We start from the raw sequence: 14499 nt of genomic DNA on the forward strand, positions 1-14499 counted from the left end.
AAGTTCTAATTTCCTGAAAGTATATACAGTATATAGCGCCCTCCAAAGGTGAAAACTCCAGCAGCCGCCACTGCTGGTAACCTTCAAATAGCTCCATCACTTTGCTAGGGCACTGCGCGGCCGCATGCAATTTAGTTTGCAGTTTTCCAGTTACGACGTGTATTTTCCACATTATTAGCGATTGCATCTTATCTGGAGTTACACCACTGTTGCTACAGCCGACACACAAACAAAGCAACATTTCACGAGGAGGTAAACACGCAATTTGATTTGCTTGACAAAATCTGTCATTGCATCGACAAGCGCCGCACCGATTAGATGAAGTCATGACCATGTGCCATAATTACCGGAGTAAGGGCAACAGAGTTGATGCTATTCCTGGTATTATTTGTCGAGTTTAGCCTGAAAAACAAAAACAAAACAATGAAAAACATCCTTCACACTGCATTGCATGGCGTGTTGTTGTTACAAGCAATATAATAAAATATGAATTTTCAATATGACCCAGATCCAACAATAATTTTATTTGCTAAATAGCTAAAATCTGTGGACGACTACAATTGTTATCCAGAAGAAATCAAAGACAAGATTTAAATAAATTACTCTCCTGCAAAATGGCAAAATGGCATTAGCCCACCCTTGTTCTGAGTGGGTCAATAATCCAATACTGTTGCCTCTATCAATTATTGCTTATTCTCAACACATTCATTTATTCATTTAAATGTGGAAGATTACACGTTTTTGTACATGTTGTTAGAATTATGGAGTGTTACAGATTGTTTCATTTCTCCACATAATAAACTTTTATGTATTGTATTTAATCGTACATTTTAAATCAATAATGTTTTATTGATATAAAATGTATAAAATATGGTTCCTTGCACCATCTGTAAATGGCTATGAACCTCCAAAAAGCCGGATGACTTACCTGTAAGTAAATGATTAGTGATTAATTATACTGTATGCTTTACATATTTTAAATTACAACAAAACAATATACAATGAAATTATCTTCTGTATTTAAATTTTGAATTAAATATAATAATAAAATATTATAAGTTGTTTTTTTTATACTAAAAAAAATCTTATTTGATTTTTTTCAAATATAATTTTAATTTTCAAATACTATTTAAAATTTATTTTTAAATTCTGAAATAATTGAAACATTGTTTCACTCTCCTGTCTGGCTCTAGATGCCAAATATTGCAGCATAAATCCTCATTAGTTAATATGCAGTTCTATTCTTACATTCATCCCAGGTGGGCTCAAGAAGCTCTATTCTGTGGGAAATGTTTCTATCCTGATGCAATTATAATGGTCCAAAAAGTTTAAATTAAGCATTATCAAAATGCTGGCCCACCTCCACTGTCAACTGTAATCCACCTGCAAATCATAACTAGCTAATCAACATCGATCCACTTTTTTCCCATGGCTGCACTCCAGCCACCAGCCTCCAGGGCTATAAATGACCTTGCCCGAGGTCGGCCAAGGTGATGGGCTAATGAAGTCATTCCGGGACGTGCGCCCAAAGCGCCCCGGCTCCTACTTCATATACTACCTCATTAAGAAATCCATGTGGATCGGTCTGGAGGAGGACGAGATAAATATGAACGATGACAGATCCAGGAAGTGGCGCAAGTGCTTTAACTCACTACAAAATGTTTAAACATTCAGGCTTCAAGTTGGTGTGTCAAATTACAAGAATGTAAGCCGGAACAGACCCCTACCTTCAAATATTTAACACTTCAGTGCTCAAGAAATGTAAACGTATACTAATCACTTTAACTTTATTCAATTCAATTCAATATAACTTTATTTATCACCTAGGGGCAACTACTGTTGTAAGGTGAGTTTGAAATTACACTTAAGTCTTTTGGGTTTTTGGTGTATTTATTTACGGTATAGGCAAAGGCAATTATAAATATTTTGGGCCTGGACTTCAGTTCCTCACAGTTTTTAGCTGTTAGCAACTGGACTCGAGAATAGTGGGGTTTCAATGTAATCTCACATGTATTCTATTAGTTAACACAGATGCTCACAATATAATCTCCCAGCACATTTTATAGAAATATTTTTACAGCCACCACACTATGCTTTGTTTTTTTCTTAATGCCAACAACCTTTTCCCACATTTCCCGCAAGCTGATGGCCTCTTGCTGCTTTACCATCATGATAACAGCACGTTGATATGCTGGAAGCGGATGTAACTCCTGCGAGAGTTACGTCCCACTGAGATGAGTTTGCCTTGGAGGGGCATTAGGGGACATGCAGATTAAATTGTTTTTACACCTATTTTAAGTTAAAAAAAACAAACCAAAACATTTTTGTATATATTTTTGTAATAGAATCATAGGTCTAATAATCGTTAATTATATTACATTGGTCGAGCCTCACCCTACAACAGGCTGGCATGTTTCGCCACTATCTTTCTGCTACGGATTACAGAAGGAGACAAACTTGCGAAGTCTGGTCTCTCTGAGGCAATGTAGTGTGCTTGCTTCAAAAATTCTCTTTGAACTTTGGTCAGTGCATCTATTTGGCAAAAAAATAGATGGCAAAAAATTCCACACACTGACCCTTTTAGCCTCTAATTCAGCCTTAAAGGTATGGTCCAAAGTTTTTCTGTTGCTGTTTGTAAACACAACATTAAAAAATGACGCTCGAAGAAGCAGCCAACCAGGAACAAGTGTGAAACCAGCCCACTAATCAGGAGCGGGAGTTCCCACAGTCCAATTTGCATTTGCAGACAAGACATAATTCAGCAGTCCAGGGTGTACCCCGCCTACTGCCCAAAGACAGCTGAGATAGGCTCCAGCACCCCCCGCGACCCTTGTGAGAAATAAGCGGTCAAGAAAATGGATGGATATATATATATATATATATATATATATATATATATATATATATATATATATATATATATATATATATATATTCAAAATAATAAAACAATGTAATTATATGAAAATTCAAAGTGATTGACATTGATAGTACTATAATAATAATAATAATAATAATAATAATAATAATAATAATAATATGGGCAATTAAATAAAATACATATATTTGTATTCATGACTGAATACTGAATTATTACTACTAAATATGGTCACTGTCGTACCACTCACCACCTGCAGGAGGCGCTAGGGTAAATTCCTTCCAATCAAACTTGGCACCACTTCAAAAACAAACGAAGAAGAATTTGAAGGTGAGTTGGTTAAGCGACCTAAAGCTATCCAAACTGGCAAATTATGTGTAAGTCCAGAAAATAGTTTTACATTGAAATATTTTTTTTCTGCCTCTTATAAAGTTTTGATTATTTATTGTCTGTGATGTTACAGTATGTGTGTGTGATATGTTTGTCAACCTGGCGGTATAATTAATTCAGCTGCAGCGCTAATTAACGCGAAACAGAGTAGGCGTGTTCTTTGACTAAATATTAAAATTTACGTTTTTAAAAGTTACGTCCGACTGTAGTCTTCTCTCTGGGGGTGAAGCGTGTTTCATTTAATCGTTAACCCCTCTCCCAATATACCATAGGCTACCAAGTTTTAGTTACATGTAACAAGCGGATTTACCGCTGGTTGGGCATCCCCAATCCCATACACCCCACCTTCCCTTTCTCTCCCTCCCAGCTTGGGTGGTCCTCCTCCGCTCCCTCCCCTCCTTTACTTTAGCGAGTTGTTGCTAAGCAGCTAATAATAGTCGTGTTTGCTGAGTAATTTTTGCCCTTCTGGAACCAATCAGAAGCGAGCAAACCGTGCGGTGTGACAGCGGCGAGAGGCGGGATCTTGTTTTCTTTCTTTTTTTTTTTTTTCGGGCCCCCTCACCCTCCTCCTTCTCCCTCGTTTTCCACCCCTCCTCCTCCTCGTCCTCCTCCTCCTCCTCCTGTAGCTCTTTTTCTGCTCTTCTATTCAAAGTCAGAGTTGGCCGTGACGCGCGGCCCAGGGGAAGACGAGCAGCGGCACACATCTCCGCACAATGCAGCGAGAAGCGTCCAGCGATCCGGCGTGCGGCTCGTTCTGAGAGACACTCTTGTGGTTTTCGTGTGTTTTCACATTCGCCCACTTTGTTGTTGTTGTCGCTGTGCCTGACGGTGTCGGAAAACGCGGTGCAAAAGGCGGCGGAGACCTTACCGGATCACGCGATGTGGGGATGGACGGCGCGCACTACTTTGACTCGCCCTCTCCAAGCGGACTATGAGGTCCCCCTTCCGAGTGAAACTTTGTCGGATCGCAAGTGGGAATCGATAAGCAGCGCGCAGTCCCCGCAACATGGCCTCGGCTGCTAGTGCGCCCCCCGAGCCGGGGACAGGAGAGCCCGGCCGGCCGAGGCTAACGCGGAGGACCCGGAGGGACTCGAGCCGCGAGCCGCCACCGCAGCCGCCGGATCTGGACTACCTGCAGCGGCCGAGCTACTGCGACGCGGGCTTCGCTTTGGAGCAGATTTCCCAGGTACTTCTATACATTTAAAAAACACAGAACACCCACGTCCACCGGCTTTTTTACTTCCCACCCACTTCTACCCTTCTACCCGCTCCCCCACAAGTTTGTTTGGACTCATTCCTCTTGTTTTCCAAACACATAACATTCGTTGTGCACCAGCGTGGAAGTCCATGTGGCTTTCCCCCCCCAGCACCAGTCGGACCACATGCAAAGCAATGCAGTGCAATGCACCCTTCTCTACAGTCTACACTGAATCCGTCTGTGCTGTATTGCACAACTGTAATGACTGGTCTGGTGCAAGCTTTTGCTCTCAAATAGGATGCTATTTGTTGATATTATCTAAAAACGCCTCCTCCGTTTGCATCATGTTGTAGACCTTGACAGCTTTTATCTACCGCCCCCTCCAATCCAAGCCGGAGGTCCAGCTGCAAGCGTTCTTTTGGACTCGTACTTACTGTCAGTCGTCGTATTTGTTACCTTTTGGAATTGTGCCTGTGGTGTGTGCCAGCATGTGTGAGTTTGTTACCTGTGGAGTGTCACATGTGCTGCTTTCAAGCTCACTTTCAATAGAATTTACAGCTGCTTGAATTTGCTCTTAAACGCTTAATTACAGAGGGACCCCCAAACCGGAGCACCCCAAGAGTAACTAAAACATAATTTAACCAGAATGCATGCCTCAAAAGTCAAGCGGTACTTGTCGACTTCAGTTTAGTGAGTATCTAAACTGGATAAATGCCATTTGTGTTTTGTTGTTGTTTTATGGCTGTTTTGTGATGCAGTCACAGATGTATACCAATGATGATAACCATAGAGCAGAAAGTTGAATTCTTGGAGTTATGAAAGCATCTGGCTGCTCACTATGAGCAATATGATCAAATATCAGTTTTATATGCACAACATACCTTCACCAAGCAGATGCTAAATACACTTGTCCTACAGAATGCAATGTCTCTGAAACACTATAAACATCTTGAAGACCCCTCTCCATTTAGTCTTCAGAGCAAGTACAGGTTTTATTTTTTATTTCAAGCCATCAGGTGTCACAAAACAGATTGTGTTCTACTTCAGAGGTTCTACTCTACGGGGCTAATGAAGTTTAATTCCACTGGCTTGGCTATCAAACAATTTGAAATTCAATGCTAAAATTTAAAAGACATTTGGTTACAACGTTTTAAGGTTACAAATGGCGCATAGCGAACTGGCATAAAAATATATAGTTACATAGGCACACATTCACTTCCTGCCATACTTGCTGTTTTTCATTTTATTGTGGCAGGGAAGATTTTTTTCTGTCATTTGACTTTACTACTGCATTTGGATAAGTTAGTAATAAACTACTTAGGTACAAATTAGGGTTTACATCAACCCCATACAAACACAGCTCAGTCATAAACTGAGAACCCCCCGTCGATGCTTACTATTGCTCCTACTCACAAGTCCAACAACGCAATCAATGGCAGAAGCAGCCAAAGTTGTGCATGACTCACCTGCGCAGGTAAGTGCATTGTTTCCCACTTGAATGGGACCATAATATTTTTTCTTTGGTGTCCGTCTTTTTTCTTTAGGGCAAGGCGACTGGGAGGAAAGCACCGCTATGGCTGAGAGCAAAGTTCCAGAGACTTTTATTCAGGCTGGGCTGCTACATACAAAAGAACTGTGGAAAGTTTTTGGTGGTGGGCCTCATGATTTTCGGAGCGTTCGCGGTGGGCTTACGGGCAGCTAATTTGGAGACGGATGTGGAGAAGCTTTGGGTGGAAGGTAAGACTCTCTTGCTTCTATTTTTTCAGTTTTTTTTTTTTTTTTTTTTTGCGAGTTGACGGCTGTGATGGAATGTACCAAACAAAGAAACATTTATGGGCGTGTTGAGTCCAACGTTTGGAATAAATGCAATCATCACAACATTCTCCCTGCTTCTGCAAATACACCAAAGTTGTAATTAACTTCATAAGCAGCTTTTGGGGTAGACCATTTTTTTCTCCCTTTTTGCCAAGCCGCCATTTTGTGTGAGAGTGTGTGTCTCTGAGTGTGTGTGTGTGCCTGCCCCCAGCAGTTGAATGCTCTCAGACTGTGTGTGTGGTCTCGTTTTGGACAGCTCTCAACTTTCCAAAAAGATTTGCCTCCGGCTGCAAGGGGAAGGGAGGGAGGGGGGGGGGGGGGAAGAAAGCGAGCGAGAGAGTGAGAAGCTGCTTGAGTGAGGACAGGAACTCATGTTTGTGAGGATCATAAAGCTCTCGCTTGTTGTTGCTCAAAGAGAAAATATACACAATGAACGATTTAGCGGGGAAAAAAGAGAATAGGTTGTGCTTGGGTGGTGTTGTTGGAGAGGAGGCGCTAGAGGAGGGGGGGGTCAGGGGCTGTGTTTTTTTTTTTCTTTCTCTTTCCTTTGATCCACATTCCAGCACAGTCGTCTGGCTCATTCATGAATGGAAGAGCACATTTTTCTCCCCCATATACATTAAACAACAATGGTTTTGGAAGTGAGATGCAGGTTTGCCTTTTTAGTTGGCAGTTCTGCAGTATTGATTACGATAATTTCATGGACCAAGGAACTTTAGTGCAGTCAGGTCTGTGACTCGAACAGTATACCTCTAACTTTTTATGAAGACCAGCAAAAACCTGCGGACCACATACAAAAACGATCGTCCTGACTACTACACCCAACATTGTAGAGAATGCTGTCAACTCTTCACTGTTTTGGTAGTCAAACATTTCGGAAAGGGAGTTCAAGTAAATGCCAAGGACAGTTCGGTCCTAAAGTAGAACAAGTGTCCTGTACCTGATTAAAAACAGAGAATGAAGGAATAAGTCTTCAGTGGCTGCTTGATTTTTAAGATGACCCAGACTGTTAGGAATGGTACAGTGGCATGAGAATATACAGCACTAGAAGGTACGCTCAGTTACTGATATAGTACAGTGATACCTCGGCTCACGAACGCTTCAGCTCACGAACTTTTCGCCTCACGAACATTAAATTCGCGAAAATTTAGTCTCGGCTGACGAACTACTTTTCGGCGGACGAACCAAACCACGCGGTCGAACAACAGCACGGTGGCGGCCACAAGAAGCTGACGCACGCTCACGGCGTCCCAGTTCGTCACCCCCTTTCTTTTAGTGCGGACGCGGTTTGTGTTTGATAGACATTTTGAGTGTACTTTTGCTATTATGGGACCGAAAAAGACCCCACCACAGGCTAGTGTTAAGCCTAATGCTTACCAGCGAGGGACGGCGATTCGGCGGCGCGTTTGCATTGTAGTCAATGGAGTTCGCGCCACTAAAAAAAGCGAAAGTATCATCACGTACCTCAAAAAAGGAGAAAATCGTGCCACGATTGACTCGCTAAAGTGCTCCACTTCCTTGTCACCAAGGGACACACCTCCTCCGCTCCGGTGAGCACGAAAGTGCGAATGAGCGACAACCGTTCCATAAACACTCTACGCGGTGAAACGCTCGCGAATGAAGTAAGTCTACCATTGCTACTATCCTTAAGAACTACCATCACAAAGTAAAATAAAACGACTTTATTATACAGTACAATTTATTTCTTTAATTACAATACAATAAAAAAATAATAAAAATAAATAATAAAAATAAGGTATATTTTTGTGTAGTTTTAAGGCTTATTTAGTAGAAAATTATGTTTTATAGGGACCTGGGAACGGATTATTCTCATTTTAATGGTTTCTTATGGGAAATAAATGTTCGGAAGAAGAACTTTTCGGTTTACACACACTCTCTGGGAACCAATTAAGTTCGTAAACCGAGGTATCACTGTATTTATTTTTTTAACTTGATTAACAACCAGGAAGGTTGTTTCATATATACTGGAACTGGGACTACTTCGTTAGCATAGGTTGGTGATACTTAGTATTAGAGATGGACGAGTACGGGCCGATACCAGCCTTTTTTCAAGTACTCGAGTACTCTTGACCCCGGCGAGTACAACTGACCGATGGGGAACTTTGAGTGAGTCCTCCTTGCCTGTAGCTGGCGCTACCCTGCAGCTGTTTACCACCATAGCAAATCATGAGGACCACTTCCTGTTTTGACAACAACGAGCATCGGAGCATGTCTGCGTTTTTCACCAAAACTTCACCGGTTTAGAAATACTTCAAACTTGACAGCCAACTTTACAACAAACTCTGCAGAAGATGGATCTTTTATTGTGTTTTTTTTAAAAATGTATTTATCAAAATGTACTACTGGTATCGGCATTTGGTATTGGTATCGGTGAGTAGTGAGGGTCTGAGTATCGTTATCGGTATTGGTCTGAAAAAAAAGTGGTATCGAACATCCCTACTTAGTATGTAAGCTTCCGGCTTGCCTATAAGTTTGGGTAACAGAAACCGAGGACCCCCTTTATAGTGATGGGCCGGCCAATTAATTAACCTTGCTGCACCCTCAAATAATTCCAGTGTGACAGGAGGCCTTTAGCAATTTCAATTTACAAGTGAAGACCATTATTATATATTATATCGCCAATTCAGATTAAGATTATGGTAATATTAAAGCTAGCATTTATATTTGCGGTTTAAACTATTAATATAAAGATTTCTTAAAAAACAAAAACAAAAAAACTAGGCGGTTGGCAAAGCAAATGTGTGCCTGTTAATTTACAGATGACCACCATTGAAGGCTACATAGTTTTATCTAAGTCTGCATTTATTCGGGTTTCATTTGGAATCAGGATGTCATTTGTGCATCTGTCCCAGGCTCATCATTTAACCATAATTACTCTTTAATGACTAAAAAGGGTGCGGTCGATTAAAAGCAGTGCTTCAGCCGTAACCCTTTTCAAACAGCTCTAAGTTCCTTCTGTTGATATGTTTATGACTGTTTTGACTATAGATTTATGCTGACTGAAATAGTTTGACATCTTTGACGTCTACATTAAAGAAAAAAAATAAATCTGTTCCAAACAATCGTAAAATGAATCACTGACGTCAATACTAACTTGCCAGCCAAGTGTTGGAATATTCCGTCTTTCACTGCGATTGGTCACTGTGTTTTTGGGGTGTGACTCAGAGAAAGGCCAATTAAGCACGGTGTTTCATAACTTGTTAGCGTTATTTTTAGCATTCCAAGTTCACAGATGATGCACACTACTGACACCTACAGGACTTAAGTCGTCCAGCAACAGCAACTTTGAATTTGCGTCGCAAGAGATGAACTCATTCAAGTCAAAAGTTGTTAGAGTTGTTTGGTTCGATTTTGTTGAGCATCAGATACACTAAAACTACCGCTAGATGTCTACATTATCTACTTTTACTGTCTGACTGACCTGTACACCAAAACACACATGCACACAAAAAGACCAGGCCTTAGTGGTTTCCTAGGTCCCGTACGTGAGGGGTTCCAGATGTTGGTAGGGAGAGATGTGTTTGTTTAGATTAGACTACACAGCTGAGGGATAGATTAGTTCTGCCTGGACCGTGGAACGCCGTGCATTGGTGCAGTGGTGATGGGAGGGTGTCCTGGCCAAGTCATCCAAGAGGAAAGAGAGCGGGAATGAGCGTATGGAGCGGCTGTTTATGTTTCATTTGGAGCTGCCCTCCGCAGCCGACCCGTGATCGACCCCGCCTGGAAGCTGTGTGGGCCCGTGGACGCACATGCACCCGCCTCAACCTACAGGGACTGTCTTTTTTTGTTTTTGTTTTTTTACGCCAGCAATGTCATGCAGCGTCATTGCTGCATACAGTACATCCGAGGAATTATTGATCATATACATCACTTGTAATGAAGTGATGTATATGATCAATAATTCCTCGGATGTACTGTATAATCACTTAATTGAGCCCTAGTGTAGCTTTTTTTGCTGCATCATATGGATTTATATCATCTTGCCTGAATTTAAGGCAATCAGTTTGCCATTTCAAACATAATTTTCCTCGATCTATGGTTTATGGTCTATAGTTAGTTTAGTTAGTATAGTTTATTCGTGATTTTAAAGTTAGGAACGGCATGCAGTGATACTTACTAGTTACTACAATGGTGTACATAGAATAAGACATGCGAACAAACAACAGTGCAGATTGCAGAATAAAGGTCTCCAGTCATTACAGTGTTCATCAGTATGTGCGTGATCATTTTATTTGAGAGAAGACTGCGTAGTACAGTAATTACTGGAGCATCCAAAGCTGGAACCTATACCAATTCACTGGTGACAGGCATGGTACACCGTAGACTGGTCGCCTGACAATCCCAGGACCTATTATTATTCCTTAAAAAAATAAAAATAAAAATCTCATCATATTGACAGGCCTCATTGCTCTAATATGTTCAGAGTTTGGGTTTTTCCCTGTGTAGTATCTGCCCTGGTGGCATGTGGGCCATCACGTGCTGCAGTCTTTTTATTTCCTTTACCCAAGTTGGTCTCCTCACTCACAGCAGTGTTTATAAGCACTCTGACACAGGAAGTTGTGTTTATTAGACAAAGCGACAGAGAGTGATGTGGATGGAGAGGCTTGCTTACATAAAGAGGTGAATGTGTCAAACCTTAGAGCCAAATATTTTGCAGAGGTGTTTTGTTTTGTTTTTTTACGATTCCACCCTATCCTCCCGCCTCGATAGTGTGGATAAATGCCATGTTTATGCCAACTGTGGCACTCACAGGAAGTCATTTGTTGGAACAGGAAGTTGTAGTATTGTTGTTTGCCCTCGACCTCTAGCTGACTTGGCTTTCTGCTCATCTTCCGAGTATCACGTTGCAGATGTGGATTTTCTGATTATCCTCTATTAAGCTGTATCCACGATGATGCAGCGGGGAGTAGGAATAAGACCCCCTAATTTTTTTTTTCTTCTTTTTTTAAGCGCTCCACCCGGCTGCAAAATGGAAAACGGAGCCATCCCTCGGCATTCTGGGTCCAGGCAAACACAGGCCAAATTGTAAAGAAAATAGCGGCACCACCTGCCTCTAATTAAAACAGTATCGCATAAACATTGGCCTTCCTGTCGGACGGGCCTTCACGTGTTCGGAGACGGCCCGGGACGAGGCTCAGGCTGGGCAATGCGGACAGGGTGGAGGGTAGAGTAGGGTGGGGATACGATGAGGAGAGAATTTGCGAATGGGCCTTTTGAAGCTAGAGCTTTCCACAGAGGTTGGAGTTGAAACAGGATGAAGTTGTGAAGATGAAGAGTTGCGTGAAGATGTGTTTAGCATGTAGCTTTAGCATAGGCTTCAAAGATGAACCTCTGACACATTCCATTACAACATATTCAATACAAATTCGAGGCAGACGTGATGAATGTGCTATATTATCTTTAGTGAAACAATCATTCATACTTTTTTTGCATAGGTATTCAAGTAATTTTGAACCAAAAGTTAACAATTTAACACGATTATCACAATTAACACTTTAACTCGGGCTTGATTCCTGCTGAGGAATGTGGAGTAAATGTGTTTGTTAGCAGCTAACAAGCTAAGATAACTCGAAGACTTCGATATACAGCAAGACGAGTTTATCCGGACACAAACGATTTAATTCATGACAATTTACACCATGAAAGTACTGATCAACGTACTGTTTCAACCAAAAACAGCATACCTTAGACTTCCACTTCCACTTTGCCGTCCAACAAACTCAATTTTTTTGTAACTAGCGGCTTCAGACGACTGCTTTCAATGATTCGCAGTAATTTAGTGTCCTACTCGGGACGTTTTTGTGACACTTGACATATTTCCCACCTTTTAACGAAAACGCTCACCGAAAATCAAGCTCTCTAACATTCATTTGTTGTGGGATGTTTTCCCTCCAGGAAGCGCAGCGGAAGCTAAGCGGTGACATCAGCTGGAAGGGTCTATTCCTCTTTGCACTGACCAATTGCTTTTGAATGCTATAGTAGTGCTAGCAGAAAAATAGCTAGATCAAATATATAAATATCTGCCAGATGTACAGGAACAAAAACTTTTTTTGAAGTTAAAAAGTAAATACATGTAGTAGTCATATGACCTACGACTTGATGGCGTTGACAATGACTTGAGAATTTGGATCCTTTTTTTTTTTTTTTTTAAGTTCTAGCCTATAGTGCTTTCTGTGTATGTAGGGGTGGGGGGATAGTGTGGAGGTCAGGGGCCCTTGGGATCCTGAGGTCAACTCGTAGAGGCCCCCACTATTTAAAAGCTCACCTGATACTCACCCTGTGGCCTGGGTGCAGAGTGAAGGCTCACAGCAGAGGGACGGAGGCTGGAGGACGGTTTGGAAATAGTGAACAGGAGGTTGGTGGTGGTCTTGTGGGGGTCTTGAAATGCAGTAGAGGTTGCAGCTGTCACCTTGTTGTCATTGTTTGTGTCCTGTCTGTATAGCAGTTGTAGAATGTGAGGGCATTTAATGTATCATTTCAGGGGGTGCGTCCTCAGTTTGTGATGGTCCGTACGAGGTTTCAAATATGACATTGTACGATGAACTAGTTTGTACAGTTGCTGTTACTGTTGTACTGTATTTGTTTTATGTTTATGGCCCAGAAGTGTTTTTCATAGATTTTCTACAGCTTTGGCTTGTGACCGGTGATAGACTATGACTCTCTGACTTGTGTACAAATTTGGGTATGTCGCCACCGTAGGAATAGAAGCTGGTTGTAAACGAAATGAAGTTTAATGTTTGTCTTTGAGCAGAGGGCACTTAATATATTAGTAGCACTTCATTTACATAAAGCATTTAAAGATTAAGTATTATTGGGAGTTGCTTGTCAAATGCAATACATTCTGAGACAAAAAGTCCAATGTGGCCACATTTGCCAGCAATTTTACCAGAAGATGTAATAGACAATAGATCAAATAAATAGTGTTTAATAGTATAGTAATGTATAATTTATTATAGTATAGTATATTTGTTTTAATCATGTTTTAAGTAATCAGCATTCTTAATGACAATGACAATACATGTGTAAATATACCTGTTGCTTATCCCACTTTTAGCAAAATCTAAATAATGCTGTGTAAAGTGGAAGTCCTCTTTTGTAGGTGGTCCTTGAATCAGCACTGTTCAGTTTAAGCATTTTTCATGAAAAAAGTGGTTGATTGGCTACCAAAACAAAATGTTTTCTTTTATAATTTTAGAAAACATGAGGGGGAAAAAAAAACTCACAAATGTGAATACACACTCAAACTGCAAATATGTGGTGGTCTTCTGGATTCCCTCATTATTTATTATTGTATGTAAATGCCAAAAAGTGATTTTAAGACTTAACACCGTTTGGTGTAAAGTGCAAGTGCACATTTGTTTGCCAGTGTGTAATGTTGCAATAGACAGTTTGTGCTAATGTTATAATTAGGCTCATATACTAGCTATACTATCTATGAATTATGTGAATTATGTTTTGTGTTGAATAATTGAACTACTAAATACAGTTATCTAATATGAGTTGATTGTGCACATGCTGGGCGGCACGGTGGTTAGCACGTCCACCTCCCAGTGCTGAGAACTGATCGAGTCTAGGCTTCGTCCTTCCTGGGTGGAGTTTGCATGTTCTCCCCGTGCCTCCCCGTGCCTGCGTCGGTCTTCTCCGGGTAATCCGGTCTCCTCCCACATTCCAAAGACATGCATGGCAGGTTAATTGGGCGCTCTGAATTGTCCCTAAGTGTGCTTGTGAGTGTGAGTGGTTGTTCGTCTTCCTGCGGTTGGCTGGCAACCAGTTCAGGGTGTACCCTGCCTACTGCCCGAAGCCGGCTGGGATAGGCTCCAGCATCTCCACGACCCTTGTGAGGAGTAAGCGGTTAAAAAAAATGGATGGATGGATGCATGTGCACATGCTAGATGCATGGCGTTGGCATTTTGTGGTCCTCTCCGTTTCAAATGTTTTTCCACCATCTTGTGACATCTATAATTAAATTACAAACCTCGTTTTGGGAGGTGACAGTTATTTGCAGATTTTTGCTGTTTACAGCAGGGGTTGACCTCTATCCCCCATGGGCTTCATTGTAGCCTTTTGTCCAAGTATAAAAAGAAGATATCACTGTACAAGATTGGTGTACTCATAACCCATAACTTTGACCAGATGTGACAGATGAGCACTGTGAGATTAATACATCTGCCTGGGAGGCACGGCGCTTGCTATGAAC

The 14499-nt window shown here is 41.3% G+C and overlaps 1 protein-coding gene across 4 annotated transcripts in view; it reads left to right on the forward strand.

The window, feature by feature from the left end:
- Window positions 1-3223: 3223 nt before the first annotated feature.
- ptch1 (patched 1) overlaps window positions 3224-14499 on the forward strand; it is a 62473-nt gene continuing 51197 nt past the window's right edge. For all 4 annotated transcript variants that reach the window (XR_013283606.1, XM_077522119.1, XM_077522120.1 and 1 more), the window contains exons 1-2: window positions 3224-4454; window positions 6011-6203. Coding sequence is in view for 3 of the 4 variants with exons in the window: in XM_077522119.1 (XP_077378245.1) it covers window positions 4275-4454; window positions 6011-6203 (373 nt within the window). In the remaining variant the exon portion in view is untranslated. The remainder of the gene's footprint in view (window positions 4455-6010; window positions 6204-14499) is intronic.

Source organism: Festucalex cinctus, chromosome 5 (genome assembly GCF_051991245.1).
Source record: "Festucalex cinctus isolate MCC-2025b chromosome 5, RoL_Fcin_1.0, whole genome shotgun sequence".
Taxonomy (NCBI): domain Eukaryota; kingdom Metazoa; phylum Chordata; class Actinopteri; order Syngnathiformes; family Syngnathidae; genus Festucalex; species Festucalex cinctus.